Below are 19,550 nucleotides of genomic sequence, written 5' to 3' on the forward strand. Positions count from 1 at the left end.
TCTCCAGGACACCTGGAGCTGAGCTCCATTTGACTCAGGGAGTCCAGATAATTAACATGAAGGAGTAAATGGGATTCGAATTAGTTGCAACACTTTAACATGGGGGGGGGGGTGTAAGAGTCGTCATTTAATCTCTTTGGCTCCCAGAAAATACCCCATGGCCATTCTGTCACCCCCTCCCCGCCCCTTGACAGTTTGATGAAAAGGAACATCTACTTTGGCTGCTTTGGTGAAACTGTATTTTTTTTACTTCTTTTCCTATCAGTCAAACTGGCGCATTTGTGGAAGGACTTGGGACTTTGTTTTCCCATGTTTTTTTTTTTTTTTTTTTTTTTCAGAACAGAGTATAAATGTCTGGCATGGCTACATGTTCACATCTCTGAAACTTTACCTCTCCCTGGTACAGAACTTCAAGGGAAATTGCATAATACTACCCGCCAAAAAATTAAACAGGGTTTTTCCCCCCAAAATCTTTTTAATATTGCGTTACACATTGTAGCAGCTTATTGTTTTTGTTTTCTCTCAGGTGTAGCTTGTCAGCTATTTACACCGTATTTAATGTTTTACTCTTCCAGGCTCCCATCACCAGCTCTTTAATTTGACCCCAATCCCGGGATAGAATATACCGTGTGACTTTGGTCATGATTTATGCGACCAACTGAATCCTTTAAATGATATAGTTTTAAAAATTGCTTCCTAGTGAATTCCCATCTCTGTCAAGTAATTAACAGTAGACGAAGTTTTGAGTGCTCATTTAGAGCATTAAGATCTTTAGACAACATCTAGCAGCATGCAGTTTCCCCCTTAGCAAAAGAAAAGGGATTTTTGCATGATTATTCCTATACAGTAAAGCTAAAGTCTGATTCTGTGATGTTTTTCTCTATTTTCAATTTAAGGGAGGTGGAGATATTTCTTCCTGCTCCTTGTTTACTGTTCTGAGGTTTTACAGATGGCTACTGTATTGGGTATAATAATTTTGCCTGGATTTTTAACTGAGGGGGTTTGAGAGCCAAGGAACAAAATGTAATGTGTTTTCAAACTTCAGCTTCGCTTATACTGTAACTTTCACAAAGCATCTCCTTAAAAGTCCTGTCCTTGTACAAAATGCATCAAAGAGACGGTGAAGGCTGGGGAATTTTTGAGGTTGGATTCCGATTTGCATCTTCAAGAGTCCCTTTGAGCACACAGTCCGAGGTGCCAGAGACTGCCCTGTTCTCCCTCCTTCTACTGGCTTCACTCTCCTTGGTCCCTTTGCCTTTTCTTCCCCCTACTTGGGTTGTTTTTTCATTCTCTACGAGGTTCCCACATATTGTGGCGTGTATCTTCAAAAATCCACGAGAGACGTCGCGTAAGTCTCCTTGTGCATCCCATGGTGAGGAGGTAATGAACAAGAGCTTGCTTAAAAAGCGATAATTAAGATTCAGTCTTCAGTTTTTTCTTCCTCGTCCTATTTTTCTCGGTAAGCCTGGAAATTTAATTTTTTACTGGCATGTGTTCCCTTGTCCCTTTACAATGTATTTAGGAGAGCCACAACTCTTTCTTGTTCTTCTTGCTTCCGTTCTCTTATTAGCTGAGCAATGTGTTATGTTTTCCCCCTTCTCTTTGCCCTGATTCCCGCCTCATCCCCTGTCAGAGCATCTATCAATGTGGTGTCGATCACAGCTGCGGCGGCTTCTCTTTCATCTTCTTCCCACTGCCAGAGCCAAGGAGGGAGAGAGGGAGGCGGAAGGGAGGTGGGGGAGAGACTGGTAGAGGAAGGGGGGTGGGTGGGAAGGGAGCAAGAGAAGAGATACTTAGAAGATGAAGTTAATAAACCATTCCCGCAGTTTCTTGTCAGTTTCACGCGGGCAAAAACGTGCCTTCCTTGGGTCACAAGAAGCGCGGGATCCTTCCTTCGCCAAGTTGCCTGAATCTTCTTTCTAGGCGCTCTCCGCGCGCGCGCGCGCTCCCTCTCTCTCTCTCTCTCTCTCTCTCTCTCTCTCTCTCTCTCTCTCGCGCACACACACACACACACACACACACACACACACACACACACACACCCCAAAACTAGGACTAGTCCTACAGGCTCTGGGAAAAGAAAAAAGTCCTCAATCACCAGCTCCTTCTCGCCGTCCCCCTCCTCCCTCCCAGCGGGCAGCCAAGGAAAGCTGGAGGCGGGGGAGGGGAAGGGGAGGAGAAGCGACGCAAGTGGGTAGCTTTTCAGCGCCGGCGAGGCGCGGGAGGAGGAGAAGCGGTGGGGAGGCGCAGCCGCTCACCTGCGGGGCCGGGCGCGGAGGAGGGATCAGGCTGCGCGCTCTCAGGCCGAAGAGCCAGGACGCGCCCGTAGCCCCGCAAGCCGCCAAGCTCCGGGCGTCCCCCTCCCCCGGGCCGGGCGAACCCTAGGGTTGCAGCTCTTTGCTTTGACAAGCGGCCGGGCGGAGGCGTGGAGAGCAGCGAGCCAGCGAGCGAGCCAGACTGAGAAACTCGAGCCGGGAACAAAGAGGGGTCGGGCTGTGTGTGTTTCGGCTCCAGCTCCGGGCAGAAGCTTTTGGGTCCGCGGTGCCTGCTGTGACTCCCCGAGACCCAGCCGTGCCCTCCACTGCCGACTCCCTGAGCTTGCCCGCACAAACTTTATTCTTGGCAAACTTCTTTTCCTTTTCTTCCCCTCCTCCTCCGCCCCCACCTTCTCCTCCGGCAGATTAAATTCGCCTGGAGAAGGAAAACCGAAGCGAAAGGGAAGGAAACAAGAAGCTCTAAAACGGACATCTCCAACCCTGGTGGCTTTTTTTTTTTTTTTTTTTTTTTTTTTTGCTCTCCAGGAAGTGGACATTCATTATCTTCTGATTCTCCTTGCACCGTCTCTACTGGGGCAAACGGAGCCGTTTTGCCCGAGTCCCTTATTTTTCCGGGAAACAAACTCCCAGATCGGCCTCCGGGGGAGCTGAGGTGGAGAGATTTGCGTAGAGACGCGCCGGCGGACCCTCCTCTGCACTCCGGAGACTCGAACCTCCTACGACCCGGGAGACGCTGGGGGCGTCGGGTGGCCGCCCGGGCAGTCTAGCCTAGCGTGCGCCACGCTGCACGGCGCAGACGCCCCCAGAGGCGCCGGCAGCGGCGGCCCTCGCAGTCCTGTGTCCTTCGGCCTCGCGGACGGGTGCCGGCGTGGGTCTCGGCCGAGTGGGAAGACGCGGGCGGCCGCCGGGACGCGGACACCTCTGCAGTTGCTCAGGCTGCCGGCCGCCAGCCCTGCGCTCGCCAGCCCGGCTTCCGCCTGCTGTCGTCCCTCACACACCCTTCCAATTCTCCTTTTCCTCCCCCACCTTTCCTTTACCCTTTCTCTCTTCTGCTGTCGCCTGGGGTGCTCCCCCAGCGGAGCGGAGATTACAGAGTGGTCGGGATGCCCCAACTCTCCGGGGCAGGCGGCGGCGGGGGGGACCCGGAACTCTGCGCCACGGACGAGATGATCCCCTTCAAGGACGAGGGCGATCCCCAGAAAGAGAAGATTTTCGCTGAGATCAGTCACCCTGAAGAGGAAGGTGACTTAGCCGACATCAAGTCCTCCTTGGTTAACGAGTCCGAAATCATCCCGGCGAGCAACGGACACGAGGTGAGCGGGCCGCTGCCCAGAGCGGCGTGGCGGGTCCGGGGGAAGAGCAGGGAGGGAAGGCTCTGGACAGCCCCAGCTGGTGGGTCCCCAGCAGGTCTCCTGGGGCCGAGGTGGGATGGGGTGAGGGGCTGGGCTACTTTGGTCAATGTTCTTCGTTTGTGCGTGTGTGAGGTGGAGGGGGATGCAGGGAAACATTCAAAATGGATCCGTTTTGGGGTTCTGTGACTAAACTGTTGGCTTGCGGCCCTTAACCCATAACGTTTCGCCTTCAGACGTTTTCGTGGGGTTGAGAATGTGCGATGCATTAAAGCGAGGATGTCTGAACAGCACTACTGAGAAGTTCTTCCGTAGGACGGAAAACAAAGTGCACCCGCTCTCTCGATAGATGTCTCTGCAAAAGTGCGTTAAACCACCAAAAGCTTAGGTAGAAACGAGCAGAGCCACAGGCAGAAAGGAAGGGGAGGCGGGCGTGGGCCGAGGACAGGCGGGGCCATCCCAACCGCCGCGGAGCCAGGCTCGCGCCCAGCGGGGCGCGCGGCGGGGGCGGTGCGGGACCCGGTCCTTGCCGCCGCCGGAGTCCCAGTGCCGGGGCTGGCTGTGGGGAGCCGTGGGCGCGCCGAGCGGAACCAGCCCAGGGCGGGGGCACTCGCAGTAAGGTCCGCAGCGCTAGTTTTCTCCACGCACAGCCACTTAAAGAATTGAAAGAAAAAAAAAAGCTTATATTGGGGGTTAGTTTGGGCCCGGATCAGGCCTTAAATCTATGCAAAAGAAAGGCGAGCCAGAGTCGAGATGCGGCGGAAGCCAGGGCACCCACTCAGGGGAGAGTGGAAAGCACGTTATCAGATCTCTGGCCCGCTGCGGGCGATAGCGTTGGTAACCCGAGTAGAGTAAATAGAGACACGTGGGTGCTGGCGAGAGAAAGCCGAGAGCTGGACCTCGCGGAAGGGCTATTTCAGGCCGAGCTGAGAGCTTTGGGGGTGGGGGAGCGGGAGAGCGGATGGACCTTGATACCCGACACTGCACTGGCCACCCTTGTTCAACAACTGGGAAACGCTTTGGAGGAAATCCGGTAGAAAAGTCCTGACATTCAGAAGATTTCACCAACGCTTTTTCCCTCCAAAGAAATTCGGAGGGTATATCCTTTTTCCTTAAATGGCATCCTTCTGCCCCCAAAAAGAAGGCGTGTGAGGTTTTGGGGGCGGGGACATTTTGGGTTTTAAACAGCAAGTTTAAGAACACCTCTGAGTTACCTTCTTTATCCCAATGGCAGGGGTGAGTACGCATTTTGGAAGTCGGGGGCCTGGGTTCTAAAGAGAACGTAGGGATGTTCTGTCCCCTAAATCTTTCATCCCAACGTGCCAATTGCGCGGGAGGGAGCGAGGGGGGCCGTGGCAGCGGAGACGATGCCCCCAAATCTACTTAAAAGATTTGTGATTGTGTGTTCATTGGGGGGAGGTCACCAGGAGGACACGTGTTAAAGAACCAAATAACATCCACAACACTCGAGGCCAAACTCATATTTGTAGAGTGGCCTGTTAAAATTTCTTCTCATTTTGTTTGTCCGTCCTTTTGCTATAAATAAATTCGCCACCCGCTTCACATCGTCTACCTGTGTCTGCATTGGGGAGAAGGGCACTGCATTTGAAGCCCAGAACCCCTAGGTACTAGGGCTCTGTTCATCTTTGCTGGTGGTGAGTGGGCATGGGGCAGACCCAAGAAAAATGGTGAAAGGGTAATACCACTGATTTGCACGTGGTTGAGGCTGGGTGGATGGTGGTTACAGAGCTGATATTAACTGGGCTGCCTTTTACGTGTCTGTAGCCTTACTCTCAAATTTTCCTCCCTTTAACCACAAAATAGTTCACTTTTCTCTTGTAAGCTTGCACTCAACCAGCCATGGTAGGTTATAAGGGGTGGAGCTCCTGCTGCAACCAGTTTGGGACAGTTGCCTAAAACCCCCTTTTGTGAGTGGTGGGCTTGTTTTTATTTAAAATGTCATTTTCAGTTGCAAAGTGATATTTCAGCCCTCCTTTAATCAGATCTGATTGAAGTAAACAGTGGTTGAAGAAGCTATCAAAACGACCAACCCCGTTAACTCAAATTCCTATCATATTTAGGCATCCAAGTAGCCTTGATGTGTTTTAGCAAATAGCAGCCAGAATAGCATATGAATTGTTCCCAAATTTGTTTTTGTTATTATTGTCTTTATGCTTTCCAGTCCTGGGCAGATAATTCTCAAAAATGTATGCTGAAAAAAAGATTTCTCAGTAGTCAGCCCTAGCCTATCCTCATAGATTAATAGAATAAGTAGATTGAGTTGCACCTAATCCTCCTCCTCCTCAAGTTACCAGTGGATACACATAGCACTTTTGTCACAAACTCTAAGGTGATTTTCTTTCTTTTGTGGGTGGGGATTCATGCTGTTAGGTGGCCAGACAAGCACAGAGCTCTCAGGAGTCCTACCATGACAAGGCCAGAGAACACCCTGATGACGGTAAGACAGTAATACCACTCCCAATGTTACTGTTTAACATGTGCCAATTTGTGAATATAGGTATGCTTTGCTGTTTTTATTTGCATCCGAGAAACCTGGATGAGATGTGATAAGACTGCCTGCTATTTTTACAAAATGGGAAAGAAAACCCAGGAAACTTAACTGCTTATCTCTAATGTATACATACATAATTTTTAAACTGTCTTTGAATGAGTTAGGGGTCTTTGGATTTCAGTTGGCTTCCAGATTCCTTGTGGAAACAAAATGTCTATAATACGTTTTTTTCTTTTCCTCATTTTACCTAAAGTTCTAATTGTGGTAGATCTTTAGTATTTTTTCCTGCATGGTTATATAAAGAGTGACAGTCTCTACCAGTTTATTTTCCAACAAGAATAGTTTCAAATGGACTTTCATTTGTAAAATTGCTGGGTTTTGTTATGGTGAGAAGGCAGGCACTGTACGTCCAGACTAAAGATGGCTCAGTAAAGAAGAATCTAACTTGTAAAAATATAAAACTTCATTAAAATTGGGAACTATGCATATGGAACATGAGAGTCAGACTTTCTCCCTGTTTCTGATAAGAATCAGAAAAATTATGCATATTTTTTAAGATTTAAGGAGAACTCCTCTGACTTTAAAAGAATCTGTAGGGTTCCCATGTTGAACTCTCTGCATTTCTGTTCTCCTTAATTACTTACAATTGGCCTGAACAGAATGAAGTGTTCACACATACAATATGTCAGCCAGGGGAAGAAGGGAACTATAATATCAGGCTTCCTTCTGAGCTACAAAGTAGTTAAATAGATTAAAGAGAAGAAATGTATGCACTGAACACACAAATTTCTTTGGCAGAGTGATGTTAGTATAGCACGTAAAATTAAGTCTCCTGGACTTAATTTGGGTTGTTGCTCCCTCAGTAAAATCTAGAAATTATCTAGAAGTCTAGAAGCACAGGTAGAATTTTTTAGTTTGTCTGGAAGGTAAACTTTGTGCATTAATGTATATGTATGTGTATACCAGAATGGCCTAATATATTTATATTATAGCTTTGTGTGCCTTTCCTCTGTCTGTATTTCTTAGGCCAGTTTGTTAGTATTAGAACATCTAAATTAAGTTAGATGGGTAACACTTATTTTTGTAAAAACACCAGTCAGTAGTGGAAGTAAATTGAACCACATGTTTTTAAAACATCTGGTTCACTGCTAAGCCATTTAAGAGAATAAATACTGTCAATCTAAAATAGATCATCATAATCCAGTTACAGTATTTTGTAAATGAATCTTTTATGTAAGATCTGATTTGTTGTAGAACTATTAACTTTTCCAGTGAAAAATACAGTGGTAAAAAAACCAAAGCATCATTGATTGTTCTTTGCATTCTCTCAGGAAAGCATCCAGATGGAGGCCTCTACAACAAGGGGCCCTCTTACTCGAGCTATTCCGGATACATAATGATGCCAAATATGAATAATGACCCATACATGTCAAATGGATCTCTTTCTCCACCCATCCCGAGAACAGTGAGTAACATGCTGATGTTGCAAATTATTTTCAGAAGTGCAAATTAATTTGTGTTTTGGCAAAATGTTTGTTTTTTTAAACACATTGGAGATATTTTCATTATATATGACCAGTTGTTGCTAAATAAGACCTGCTATGAGGAATGACTGCCTTAAAATAGTGCTACCTTTAATGTTTTGCACTTGGAATTTTAGCGTTTGGCTTACTGAGTTAGGATTACTAAAAAACAGATCATGAGCTATCATGAAATCAAGTGAATTTAAATCAGCAAATTCATGATTATATGTGTATTGTGCTTTCTACTCTGATGAGAGAAATCTGATTTAATCTTTCAATTAACGAAGCGCTGTATGGCTTTCACTGCCCATAAGCTATCTAGAATTAGAACTTCTTTGGCTCATTTGGAGCTGAACATTGGAAATATTACTTCAGCTTTTAAAACAGACTCATTTTATTGTATTAGCTTGTTTCTTTACGATTGGTTTGGAGGTGGAGGGGAATGAGTTATTTCTACTTTATTGTCAATTGTTAAGGAAGTATCATTTGAAGATAACTCTAATGAAAACTTTTTATTTCGGGGTTCAGTTATCTTTTAAGTTCTAAAAATGCAGTGGCATTGTAACTGCGTTATGCATTATTGCAAATAACACTGTGAAGATTTTAGGCAAATTATTTGTTGATAGTTCTCTTTTGCTGGGAAATGGAAACCTCACTTATAGAAAGAAAACATCTAAAGGTTAACTTCTTTAGTATGTGAACGTGAAATGTGCTGGTGATGGATTCTCCCTGAGAATCATCTCTTTGGAGGTAGCCATGGGTTTTTCCTGATGCATCTTTCTGGCCTCACTCTGCTCTACACCTAAACCCCAATGAAAAACATGTATGTTTGGGTCTTGGGGATGAGAGTTTCTGTCTCCCTGGCCCTCCTGTGAGTCAAATCTCAGATCATAAAATGGAATCTGTAATCTTTGCCTTATTAGCCCAGTGCTTCCACCAAGTGAAAAAAATCAGTAACAGACACCTGGGGCGAGTACCGTTGTTAATACCTCAGTGAACAGAACCTGGGAGCAATAAGACACTAGAGTAGCAGAGAAGAATCACTCCTAATCAGTCATCACCAGGAGTATTTTGATGATCTTGATTATCTGTGGCCCTCAGCTGTTGAAGTGATAGGTCTGTGAAATAGAACCACTTTATGTGGGCACTGTGATTTGGAAGTGATACTTTTTCCTCACAAATTTTAAAAGATAATTGACCTTTTAAGTAGGAAATGAGATTTTTCTAATTTTTGTTTAGCAGTTAAAATGGAGATCTTGGAAATCTTGTGGTGGTTATGGGAGATAGCAATTTCCTATTTTATTTTAAAAGGCTTTTCAAATATTTAATGATAGAAATGTCTACGTAGTGCATATGAATCTCTTACCTAAAAAGTGAATGAACTAATAAAAGCAAATACAGTTTTATTATTTAGAGGCCACCCAAATAAATGCTTCTGAGTTTAAAATTTGTAGGAGACTTTATAGCTGTTGAATTAATAAATATGCATATATAGCAGATATTTTTAAGTTGGGCTGTTTTTGTTTTGGTGGTGGTTTGGAGGTGAAACGGAAGAAGACTGTTTTACATAAGGAACAACTGAAGATTTCTGCTAAAGGCATTTTAGAATAAATAATCTTTATGACAAATCAAATTACAGTCTCTGATTTAGTAACAATAGACAATAGCCACTAAATGACCATATACTTTTTGGCATTGCACATGGTTAATGCTTATTAGTAAGTATTTGTAGAATTCATTTTTAAGTTGAGCCACTTCTCTCTTCAAAATAGTAACTTTTGATAAGTCGTATAATAAAAACCTATAAATTATCCCTAAGGATATGGGAAATTGAGCTTCTCTTCTTCCTTAAGCTAGCATTTTCTGCCTTAGGTCTCTCTAGCTTTTTCTCTCCCCTGCTCCCCCCAATCATTTTTAATTGATAGAATGGAAAGTATATATTAATGTATGTATCAAAATTTCGAGGTCAGCGAATTAAACATTCATTGTTTAGGGAAGATTTGTGGCCAGAATAGATGTTGGTGGGTGTAGAGTAGAGGAAAGGGGTGTGGTCAGGAAGCAGTTACCTTACCCTGTTATCTGCTGTTTTGCTTTATTATATTTCGGAGCACATTTATTTTAGGCAGCTTTTCTTGTGATATTCTGCAGTTTGCAAAATTCCAGAAGCTTCTCAGTTTTAACCACAAGACTATTTTCAATTTCTTCTTTTAGGGTCTGACCAAAGTGAGTTGCAATCTTTGGTTTTTAATACCTAACAGCTGTTTTTAATGTGTCTGAGACCTAAAACACTTTAACAGGAAGGCAGCCCCTCCTCTTCACCCCTAACCACACTTCTGCCTCTTGCTCTTTAGCTCTGTCTTTAGCCAGACTGAGTGTGTGTGTAACTGACATCCACAGTGGTAGGTTTGCATCTAGGGTGTCAGGAGCAGGGTAACCATTTGGGTTTGGGTTTAGGGTGGGAACAGTCCCAAGGCAGCCTGTTACTTAGATTCGCATTACAAACAACTGCTTGTTTACTGTATCTGCTGCCCTCAGGTGTTAGGATAAGAAAAACATTTGGTGTAGGGCCCTGACCACCCTTTCCCCACACAGAATCCTCTATGTGTAACTGCAGATAATCCAGAGAAAACCAATTACAGCCAGCTGGCATGCACACAGATTTCTGCTAGTAGCTCATTTAAACAATGCTATGGGTTTGCTCTTTTTTAGACAAACACCAACATACACATGCTTGCACAGCTTTTACCTATGACCTAAATATAGTATTATCTACACAGGAGAACCACCTGTGCCAGTCAGGTTGTTTTTTTTTTTTCCCCCAACCGAAGGGAAATTTTAATTGGCTAATGACATCCATACAGAACTGAAATTCTTAGAAGTGTGTCTGTACCAGAAATCTTACAAATCAGCGTCTCATAAACTTTTAGATAATCCTTATTAGTTCATTTAAACTGGACCTAACAAGAAAGCACCTATGATATTCACACATTGGTGTCAGTGTGAGTTCTTAAAGTGCAGTAAACCTTAGCTTGAGTTGGTCGTCTTCAATGAGAATGAGCAGAAGATGCAAAAGCCTGTTAAATATTTCAGAGCAGGGGCTCTGGAGAGTTTATTAAAAACATACTCCCAAGACTTTCTCTGAATCTTATTTATGAAAATCCTTGGAGGCCAATGGTAAAGTATTAAAAGGAAAAAAAATAGTTTGTTGCCTCCTGTGCTGGGTCCTGGCACTGGTGTCCTGAGTACCTTGTGACAGTGAGCTTGGCTGGCTTTGCGTAGTGAAAGTTCTCATTGGCCTCATGCACTGTGGTTATTCATCTTAGGTGTCAAACTTCCATTTGTTCCTCATGAAGCCCAAATGTTTAACACCTCTGAAGAGAAACATCTCATTTCTCCTCAGCTGCTGGGGAGGGAAAAGCAGCAGACGTAGCGCAGGAAGCAACAGCAAACGTTGCAGGCCAGTCGTACCAACCTCAGTAACACCTGGTTAATGCTGCTGGCTGCATTGTTTGTTTCTTTGTGATCTTTTTGAGGATGGATTTTTAGGTGGGAAAGGAGGATGTTTGTGTTAGAATTTCATCTTCCTTCCTTTTCTTTTGGTAGACCATTCTATTAAAATGTTTCAGGGGTTATTTTTTCATTATTTTGAGCAACTCAGTTCTGTTGTGTGGTTTTTACCTGAAGAGAATCAACGTTTTGATATCTACTGAACAGAATTATACCTATTACAACTTTGTTTTAAGCTCCCCCACCCATGTTTATATTCGCTTACATTGAGAATTAAAGAACTAGGTGGACAAATCTAATCCATAAGCTTACACTTACCCTGCTGTCCATCACACTGCTGCATAGCTTTGAAAATAATCATAAAAATAATAATAGGGAGACTATAGCTTATCAATTTTCAAGGGTTTAGGGAGAGTATGGCTTATCTTTTGGACAAAATTTCTTGTGTCTTCAGTTCAAGGAGCTACATCATTTGACTTACTGATAAATTATTTAAAATTTTTTATAATCTAGTAAGTTGTATACCTTTTGAATCTAACTATATTAAAATTTCCTCTTCAGGTACAGGAGAAGTTCAGAAAGTATAGTCTATCTCAGATCTGATAATAGATGTCCAGAGAATGTGTGGGAAAGTTCCTCAGTGCCTCAAACTCTTCCATTTGATTCATCTTGATTTTACTGCTACAAAGTTGATAATGGACCATAATCAGAATAACTGGGAGCGATTGCCATCCTCCCTTCATATACTTTCAATATCCTGTGACCAAATGACACTGAATTTCAGGTGTCCCAGGAGCCTGGAGGAGCTGATAGCACATTCACATGCCTGGTATGGCAGAGGCATCTTCCTTATTCAGACAGGTTTTTTTCAAAATGACCCTAGAAATTTCTTGTTCATTCATGAAGACACAGAACAAGCCAGTTTCACTGAATCAAGCCCACTGTCTTTTCTGCAGAAAATCTTGCTCTTTGAAGTACTCCTCACCACCTACAGGTCCTGGACCTGTTCTCATCAGCCCCATTATTTTGACCCATTTCTATTTTGCAGATACTGGTGTAATTTTAACAGGACAGAGTAAGGGTCTCACAAATGGGTCTATCTGGACTTGAACTTGTTACCTCACAAGTGTTCTTCCGTAAGATCAACTGAGAAAATTTGGCAGCTTTGGAGTCATATTTTGTTTTTAACGAATCCTGTTAGTTCTTTAGGCAGAACTGGATTTGGTTCAGTGACTGACATTTTTAAAGCAATCAGATCATTCCATTCCCCTCTGACTCCTTTCGTTCCTCACTTATGTATAATAGGCATGATTGAAATTTTATAAAAACTGGTTTCCCTTTGATTTAAAGATAAACTTGAAATTTACAGAGGAAATATGCCAATACTGTCCATCGACCAGCAGAAAAGCACGTGTATTTTATTCCCAGGCAGAAGTAGAACTCAGCATTATATAGATGCTGCTGTCATGGGACTGAAGGTTTTTTTAAAGAGAGAATATTCATTTAAAGCTTGTTATCATTAAAGTTATTACTTAAGCGATTATGTCAGACTGAACTAGTCTGTAGAAAGCTAGTACTGTAGGAATCAAGAGACTTAGTATTGCTTTGTACTGTCCCAGAAGGTCCTTATTTATTTGGAAAAGACAGTCAGTAGACTTTATTTAAATAATTCTAAAAGTATGTTTTAGATTGATGATAACTCTTTAAATAGTAATTGTGACCTTACGAAGTTCCTGTAGGAACTGTAAACTCTACCATAAGCTTTTAAGTCAGTTTAGGTATATGAATTATCAATCTGTAAGATTTAGAGGCTCAAAGCTAGAAAAACTAGAGACCAACAACAAAGATGGGAAGGGAGAGGGATTGAATGCACCAAGAGTCAGGAGTTGAGCAGAGCGCAGATAGGGAACAGGGATTGCTAACTTCCAGATTCTGATAGTCTAGCCAATCTAGCTGGGACTGTTTGCACACTATTATCAGAGGCTGTAAAGTCTCTGTAAAACAATACATTTACACACCATGCACATTAAACTTCTAAACCTGTTGAAATTATCCACTTGCTATGTATAGGTGATGTATAAAGCTCATTAAAGAATGTTATTCACCTGCCTTCAATTTGTATGGGGAGAAATTGCAAAGGCATTACAGAGCAAACAAGAGCTTAAGTTGCCTGTCTTCTTTCCCTCATCTGTAGGAGATATATGACTGGCAGAGATGTTGCATCGCAGGGGGTCCGGAAATATTTTTATTTTTTCAGCTTACTGGGGTCAAGTAGGCTCTAAAAAATCTTTTTGATTACTCATCATTATTTCTAACTACACCCACAAATAATAAAAGTTCTGCAGAATCAGGTTTTGATCAAAGTAATTTGTTATTGTTATATTCACTTCAAAAAAGAGGCCTATTACTAGTTTACTCAGTATAGGGAAAGGTTGAATGAGGGGTGGATGAAGGGAAGTCTCTGTAATATAAAAAGAGGAGTGTCTTTAGTGTAGCTTAAATTTTCTTTTATTATTGTCAGCTTCTGAGCAAAAGTTACATAGAGATATTTTTATACATCCTTTTTATTTATTAATCCTGAAAATTTTTGCAATAAAACCTATTTGTGGATGATAATTGATCATCTGATCGGTTGATCTGGGACAACTGATGAATTATGAGATAGTTATATATTATGAGTCAGCCTGGTACAGAATAGACACTTCAGTCGATTGCTGAATAAATAATGTACTAAAATTTTTTCATGTGTTTTTTTATATTTCCAAAGGATTTGTCTTTATTAAACCAAATGCTATATAAAAAACAAAATCTGAAAGTGCGTGCTAAATAATCCTTAGTATTTTTTTTCCCTTTCTCTCCGATTTGTTGCATCAGTGAAAAAGCATTGGACCATTGTCTTTAATGAGGACATCAAAGTCTCTCCTTAACATTCAAAATGTTAGGTCTCCAAATAACAGCTGAAAACAGTCAGCTAAGGATGCTCACTGCTAAAGTGAGAGAATGGGGCTGGGTCCTCAAAAACTGATCATAAGGAGGAGTACTTATCTCTTACCTAGGTCCTAGAAATCTGACTGAAGGAGAATAGATGATAGAAATACTTTTTTCTCCTCCAGAAGTGTGCTCGAGATGGAAATATAATAGTAATAAAAAGAAAACCATCTTCAATTATGTTTAGGTAGCATATGGGAAATGCTTCTCAATTCATTTTTATTTTTTCGCAAATAGAAAAGACATTTCTTTTTTCAGTAACACTTGAGATATTTTGAAATAGTAAAAAACTTTGTTCTTTTTAAACACATGTGGTAGCATCAGTGCTGACTTTTCTAGGCCACTGTGTGTTGTGAATTGTAAATCCTTCTGCAATGTGGAGAGCAAAATTTTTAGTCTTTATTAAGTGGATATAGGCAGTCCCTTGCACTGGCTGAGCCTTTGGAGGACAGAAGTCCTGGGTAAGATGGCAAAAGGTCTGGGGTCTAGTCCCAAGTCTATCACTTTCTACCAAAGCCTTGGGAAGGCATTTAGCCTTTATCAGCATTTGTTTCCTCCTTTATTATGAGGCATATTAATATTCAGCTTGCCTACCTTACAGAATTGATGTGCAATTTGGATGGCACAAAGCCTATAAAAGCTCTCAGTTTTCCAGCTAAGGGAGCAAAGTACGAGTCTCAGGTGGTGTAAGCCAGTGACCTTGTCCCCACCTGGGAGAAATTCTGCTGCAAGAAGTGCTGGCTGTATCCAGGAAGCTCTTGAGAAGGGGGAGAAATTTTTGGTTCTTAGCATGCCACCGTGCTGGATAAAGGCTCTCCATTAACCTTTAGAAAATATTTGCATAAATAACAGTTTTAGGAATTGTGACTGTGTTCTTTACAGAGATAGCCTTCTTCTCTTGGGCTCCTTTTTCTCTCCCAGTTGTTAGGAGAGCACCTGATGTTCTCCTCAGTACCACAGTCTTCTAGGCAGTGAGGTGTGTGAGGGAACGGATTTCTAAACTTCTGATTTGTTAAAAATCTCACATCCTTCTAATATTTGGCATGAAACCACCAGATAACTCTTAACTCCTTAGATGGGGGTAAGGAGACTTTTTCTTAGTCCTTTAGGAGCCAGGGTTCTTCTCCCCACTGCAAATATAATATGGAGAGGAGATTGAAGAGCCTTGTGGATATAGAGGATGACAGGCGAGTTATTTTTTTTTCCTCTACAGATTTTCTTATAATGTAAATCTTTCTAGCTTTTCTGGCACCTAAACAAAAAAAAAAAAATAGGTCCGAGGGGATATGTTGGCCAGGCAGCAAGGAGAAATCAATGTTTTCTTGTCTCGTTAGAATATTCCACCTTTCATCCTTTAAAGACTTTTCTTTTTCTCTCAATAAAACTCAGTGAATGTTAAATATTTTTCAGTCTGGAGTCAGCTATCTTGGTACAGAACCCGTCAATTTTAAACACAATGTATTATACCTCGTGATAATTATGAACACACACCATCTTGGTGCACTAGTTTAGATGACTTGGATCAAGGGAAAAAGATACTGTGATCTTATCTCAATTGTGAGACTTTGTCTTAGACTCCAACAGTTAGGTTTTTGTAAGTTCTGAGACAAAACCAACAATACAAGAGTAAAAAGTGTTTACCATTTATTACAATTGGGCTAACTGGTTAAATAGCTGGCAGGGTTAGGAAAAGAATCAAGTCTCCCAGACATTGCTTGAAATAGTTTTTCTTAATTTTTGGGGTACATGTTAAAAGTTTGAAACTAAAGAAAATTTTTTGAAAGGGAAAACGATTAACTTTTTTAAAAACTTATTACTGTGTGCCAGGTACTGTGCTACTGTGCTAAGCACTTTACACAAATGAAAACAGTGGCTGGGTTTTGTAATCTCCATGTTGAAGATACAGGCTCTGGAGTTCCTGTCGTGATGCAGTGGAAACGAATCTGACTGGGAGCCATGAGGTTGCAGGTTCAATCCCTGCCCTTGCTCAGTGGGTTAAGGATCCGGTGTTGCCGTGAGCTATGGTGTAGGTTGCAGATGAGGCTCGGATCAGGCGTTGCTATGGTGTGGGCAGGCAGCTGTAGCTCCAGTTAGACCCCCAGCCTGGGAACCTCCATATGATGCAGATTTGGCCATAAAAAAAAAAAAAAAAAATGAAAAAGTAGATCCAGGCTCATGCTCAGGCGAGCAGTAACCTGCTTCAATTTAGTAATTGATAGAGTTACTGCTCTTTCCTTCCTAAGGTTTAAGGTCTTATTTTCATTAAAAACAACCATATTTGCCTTTTAGAATATAAAATACTTGATTACATGAATCGTAATGTTGATTAAAATGTAAAGAAAAAAATTACTATTTTGAAGGGTTTTTGGCAATTTCTTTTCAGTAATGCTTAACTATTTTTTATAAAAATAAAAGGAAATGATACTTTGAATTAAAAAGCAATACATGTTCACTAGAAAACTCAGATGAGCAGAAGGAATAACACTGAATTCTCAAGAACTTGCTGTCAGAAATGATCACTCTTAAAACTCACCATGTAGCCTCTTAGCCCTCTTCCCAGGCACATTTGGAAATATACATAAACTTACATGAATATGTATTATATTCATAGTAATGTGAACGTAATATACCATTTTGTCCTGCTCTTTTCCTCACCAATATTCAGTGGATATCTTTTTACTCTTCTGTAACATCATTTTTTAATGCTTGCCTAATTTAATCAGTCTTTTGTTGGTATTAGATGGTGTCACCTTTTTTCTCTAGCTTAAGCAACATTTCAATAGAATGCATATTTTCTGACTATGTTTTTGCACAAATTCTATTCTTTGGAATAAATTGTTAAAAGCGAAATTATAGAGTAAAAGGCAATACACCTTTTAAAGTTGGGGGTTAATCCAACATTGCAGTTTAACCTTTAAAAAAATTTGACATCCGTATTTAAAAGTACTACTTGATTACATTCACATTTTGTTGTGGTTGGTGTTTTGAGGTTAATCACTTTCATGCCTTCTTCCAATCAAGAATCATTCCAGCAATAGACAAGACATCAGACAGATGGCGGGCAGAATATCAGCTTCATTATTAACAAGGCTGGATTGGAGAATGTAGCTTGTGCAGTGACTCCACTGTGGACTTCTTGAACGTCCCCAAAAGTAACACACCACTAAATCACAGGCCTTCCCACCAGTGGGAGGGAACCTAGCTCCTATAGAACTGGAGGTGAGAACAAACCCATGCCACTTGGACAGGCTGGCTCCGAGAGAGAGAACAAAGCGTCCTCCTGTCCTTGCTCAGTTCCTTCTCCATGTCACCAGAGATGAGCCACTCTCTTGTGGAAAGTGAATGAGGGGGTGGGAGAGACAAAGGCTGCAGCCGCTGCCAAGAGAGCGCAAGTTCCTGCTTTACTGGCCAAGTGAGGAAAGAGGGGAGAAGGGGAATGTATCTATCTCTTTAGTCATGATCCATGATCAGACTGTGGACAAGGACTGGGATGGTAAAATAAGTGCGTGCACACGAGGACACTGCTGCGTGCACTGTTGTTGGAATCAAAAGATCTAAATCTCAGTGTCTGCTGCTGACCAGCTACAGCCAGTTCTTTACTCTCTGACTTTGGTTTCTTCACCTGTAACATAGACTGCCACCTCTTGTACTTATAAAAGTATGCAGTACTTTGTATTAGTAGTAAAAGGGGGGCCAACTGCATCCACGTTTACTGATGTTCTTATTAAAAAGGCACATGTGTAGATCCCTCTGCAAATGTCCTGAACCATAAGCTGCAAGCAGGTCATGCATATGCATTTTTTTTTTAACCAAGTGCTGGAGTGATTCTTACCAAATGTCAGGTTTAGAAAAAACACCGACCCAGTAGATATTCCATATTTAACTGAGGTTCAGATATCCTAAGGGACTCACACACAGTCTCATCCTAGAAAGCAGTGGAATTTAGACTCAAAGTGGGGCACTTTGGCCCCCAAACTCCTTTCTTGCTACTCAGCCTTGTCCAGCCCTATCCCTTGTGGAGACCACTGGCACTGTGTCTACTTCCAGTCAGGCCTCAGGGGTTTCCCTCCTCCATGGAGTACAGAGCATTATTTTCTAAGCTTTCTACAATCTGGAATCATCTACCTTTGAAGCCTTACCCCTCACCACCCCACCATGCAGCTTACAATTCAGCTACGTTTCCAGACCTACCTTACTAAGCACTTTCCCAAACCCCTGTCTTCAGGTGGTTAGAGCTTGGTCTCCCTGAAATGACCTGTTGCATCTTCCCTGCCAGCAGTCTTGTTCTTAAAGATCCAGGCTAAATGGTACCTCTTCCATGAGGCTCCTCCTGATTCTGCCATCAGTTAAGACTCAGTGCTCTTTCCTGTGGGTTCCTCAGGATCTTCTACATAACTGTCACCACATCTTACAACCATATGTTGTGTTTGTGTCTTTCTGTCTCACTAGCAGTTAGTTCCTTTAGGGTAGGGAGCTTGTCTTATTTATCGCTATTGCCCAGAAGCTATTGTACTGCCTGGCATAGAGCAAGTTATTCCACAGATATTTGTGGAATAAAGAGAGCAGAAATTTCAAAACTACACTAGTGTTGGGCAGTAATACCAGATATCAGTCTATATTTCAATGAAGATTCTTCAAAAAGTATATAATCTAATACAGAATCGCAAACCTGAAATTGAGCTTAGAAATTTCGTGAGCATTAAGTATAGTCCGTGGACTAGACATTAGCTGTTAGTTTTGAGTACTTTGTATGTGCCAGGACCTGTTCCGAGCACTACATATATATTAACTCAGTTTTAATGCTCACAATAACCCTGGGATATTCCCAGTGTGCCCATATTTCAGATGAGAAGACTGAGGCATAGAGGATATAGAAATGCTTAAGGACCACTGTAAAATCACATCCAGATGTGCTTGGTCAGATGAAGTAGGTAATTGCCAGGATCACATAGCTAGTAAGTAGTGGTACCATGCTTGGACCAGGCCTTTACTCCCCTGCAGGGCACTGTCTGCAGCTTCAGTTTTCACTGCCCCTGACACAAAGAAGATGCTAAGTGATTGTTGAATCAATTTCTCATCAGAAAGATGTAAATGAATCTTAAACTATAGTGGGTTTGTGAGTATAAAATAGGTAGTATATAAAACTATAGACATCTTTAACGTTATTTTTGGTAGTAGTAGATATGATACTAGAAGAGAGCCCAGCGTTCAAAGGCAAACGAGTTAGATGCAGCAAAGGGAGGGGGGTGCAGAGGTTGGGGGAGAGGCACAGAAGATGGGCAAAGTTCTAGCCTGATGATGAGGGTTAGTATTAGTGGAAATAATGAATTTAGAAAGATGAGGAAGTTTTAGGACAGACATTCATGAGTTTGGCTTAAGGACTATCCTGTGTTTT

At 42.1% G+C, this 19,550-nt stretch overlaps 1 protein-coding gene across 7 annotated transcripts in view; it reads left to right on the top strand.

Annotated features, from left to right (window-relative positions):
* The first annotated feature begins 2,604 nt into the window (after positions 1-2,604).
* The window catches only part of LEF1 (lymphoid enhancer binding factor 1), a 118,235-nt gene continuing 101,289 nt past the window's right edge, over positions 2,605-19,550 (top strand). For 5 of the 7 annotated variants that reach the window (XM_047799638.1, XM_047799637.1, XM_047799641.1 and 2 more), the window contains exons 1-3: positions 2,605-3,589; positions 6,017-6,083; positions 7,469-7,602. In XM_047799638.1, the coding sequence (XP_047655594.1) occupies positions 3,380-3,589; positions 6,017-6,083; positions 7,469-7,602 (411 nt within the window). In that variant the 5' untranslated portion in view covers positions 2,605-3,379. Of the gene's footprint in view, positions 3,590-4,002; positions 4,862-6,016; positions 6,084-7,468; positions 7,603-19,550 lie in introns of those variants that run through there. The other 2 variants (XM_047799643.1, XM_047799642.1) reach the window with 1 other exon arrangement.

This window comes from Phacochoerus africanus, chromosome 10 (genome assembly GCF_016906955.1).
Source record: "Phacochoerus africanus isolate WHEZ1 chromosome 10, ROS_Pafr_v1, whole genome shotgun sequence".
NCBI lineage: Eukaryota > Metazoa > Chordata > Mammalia > Artiodactyla > Suidae > Phacochoerus > Phacochoerus africanus.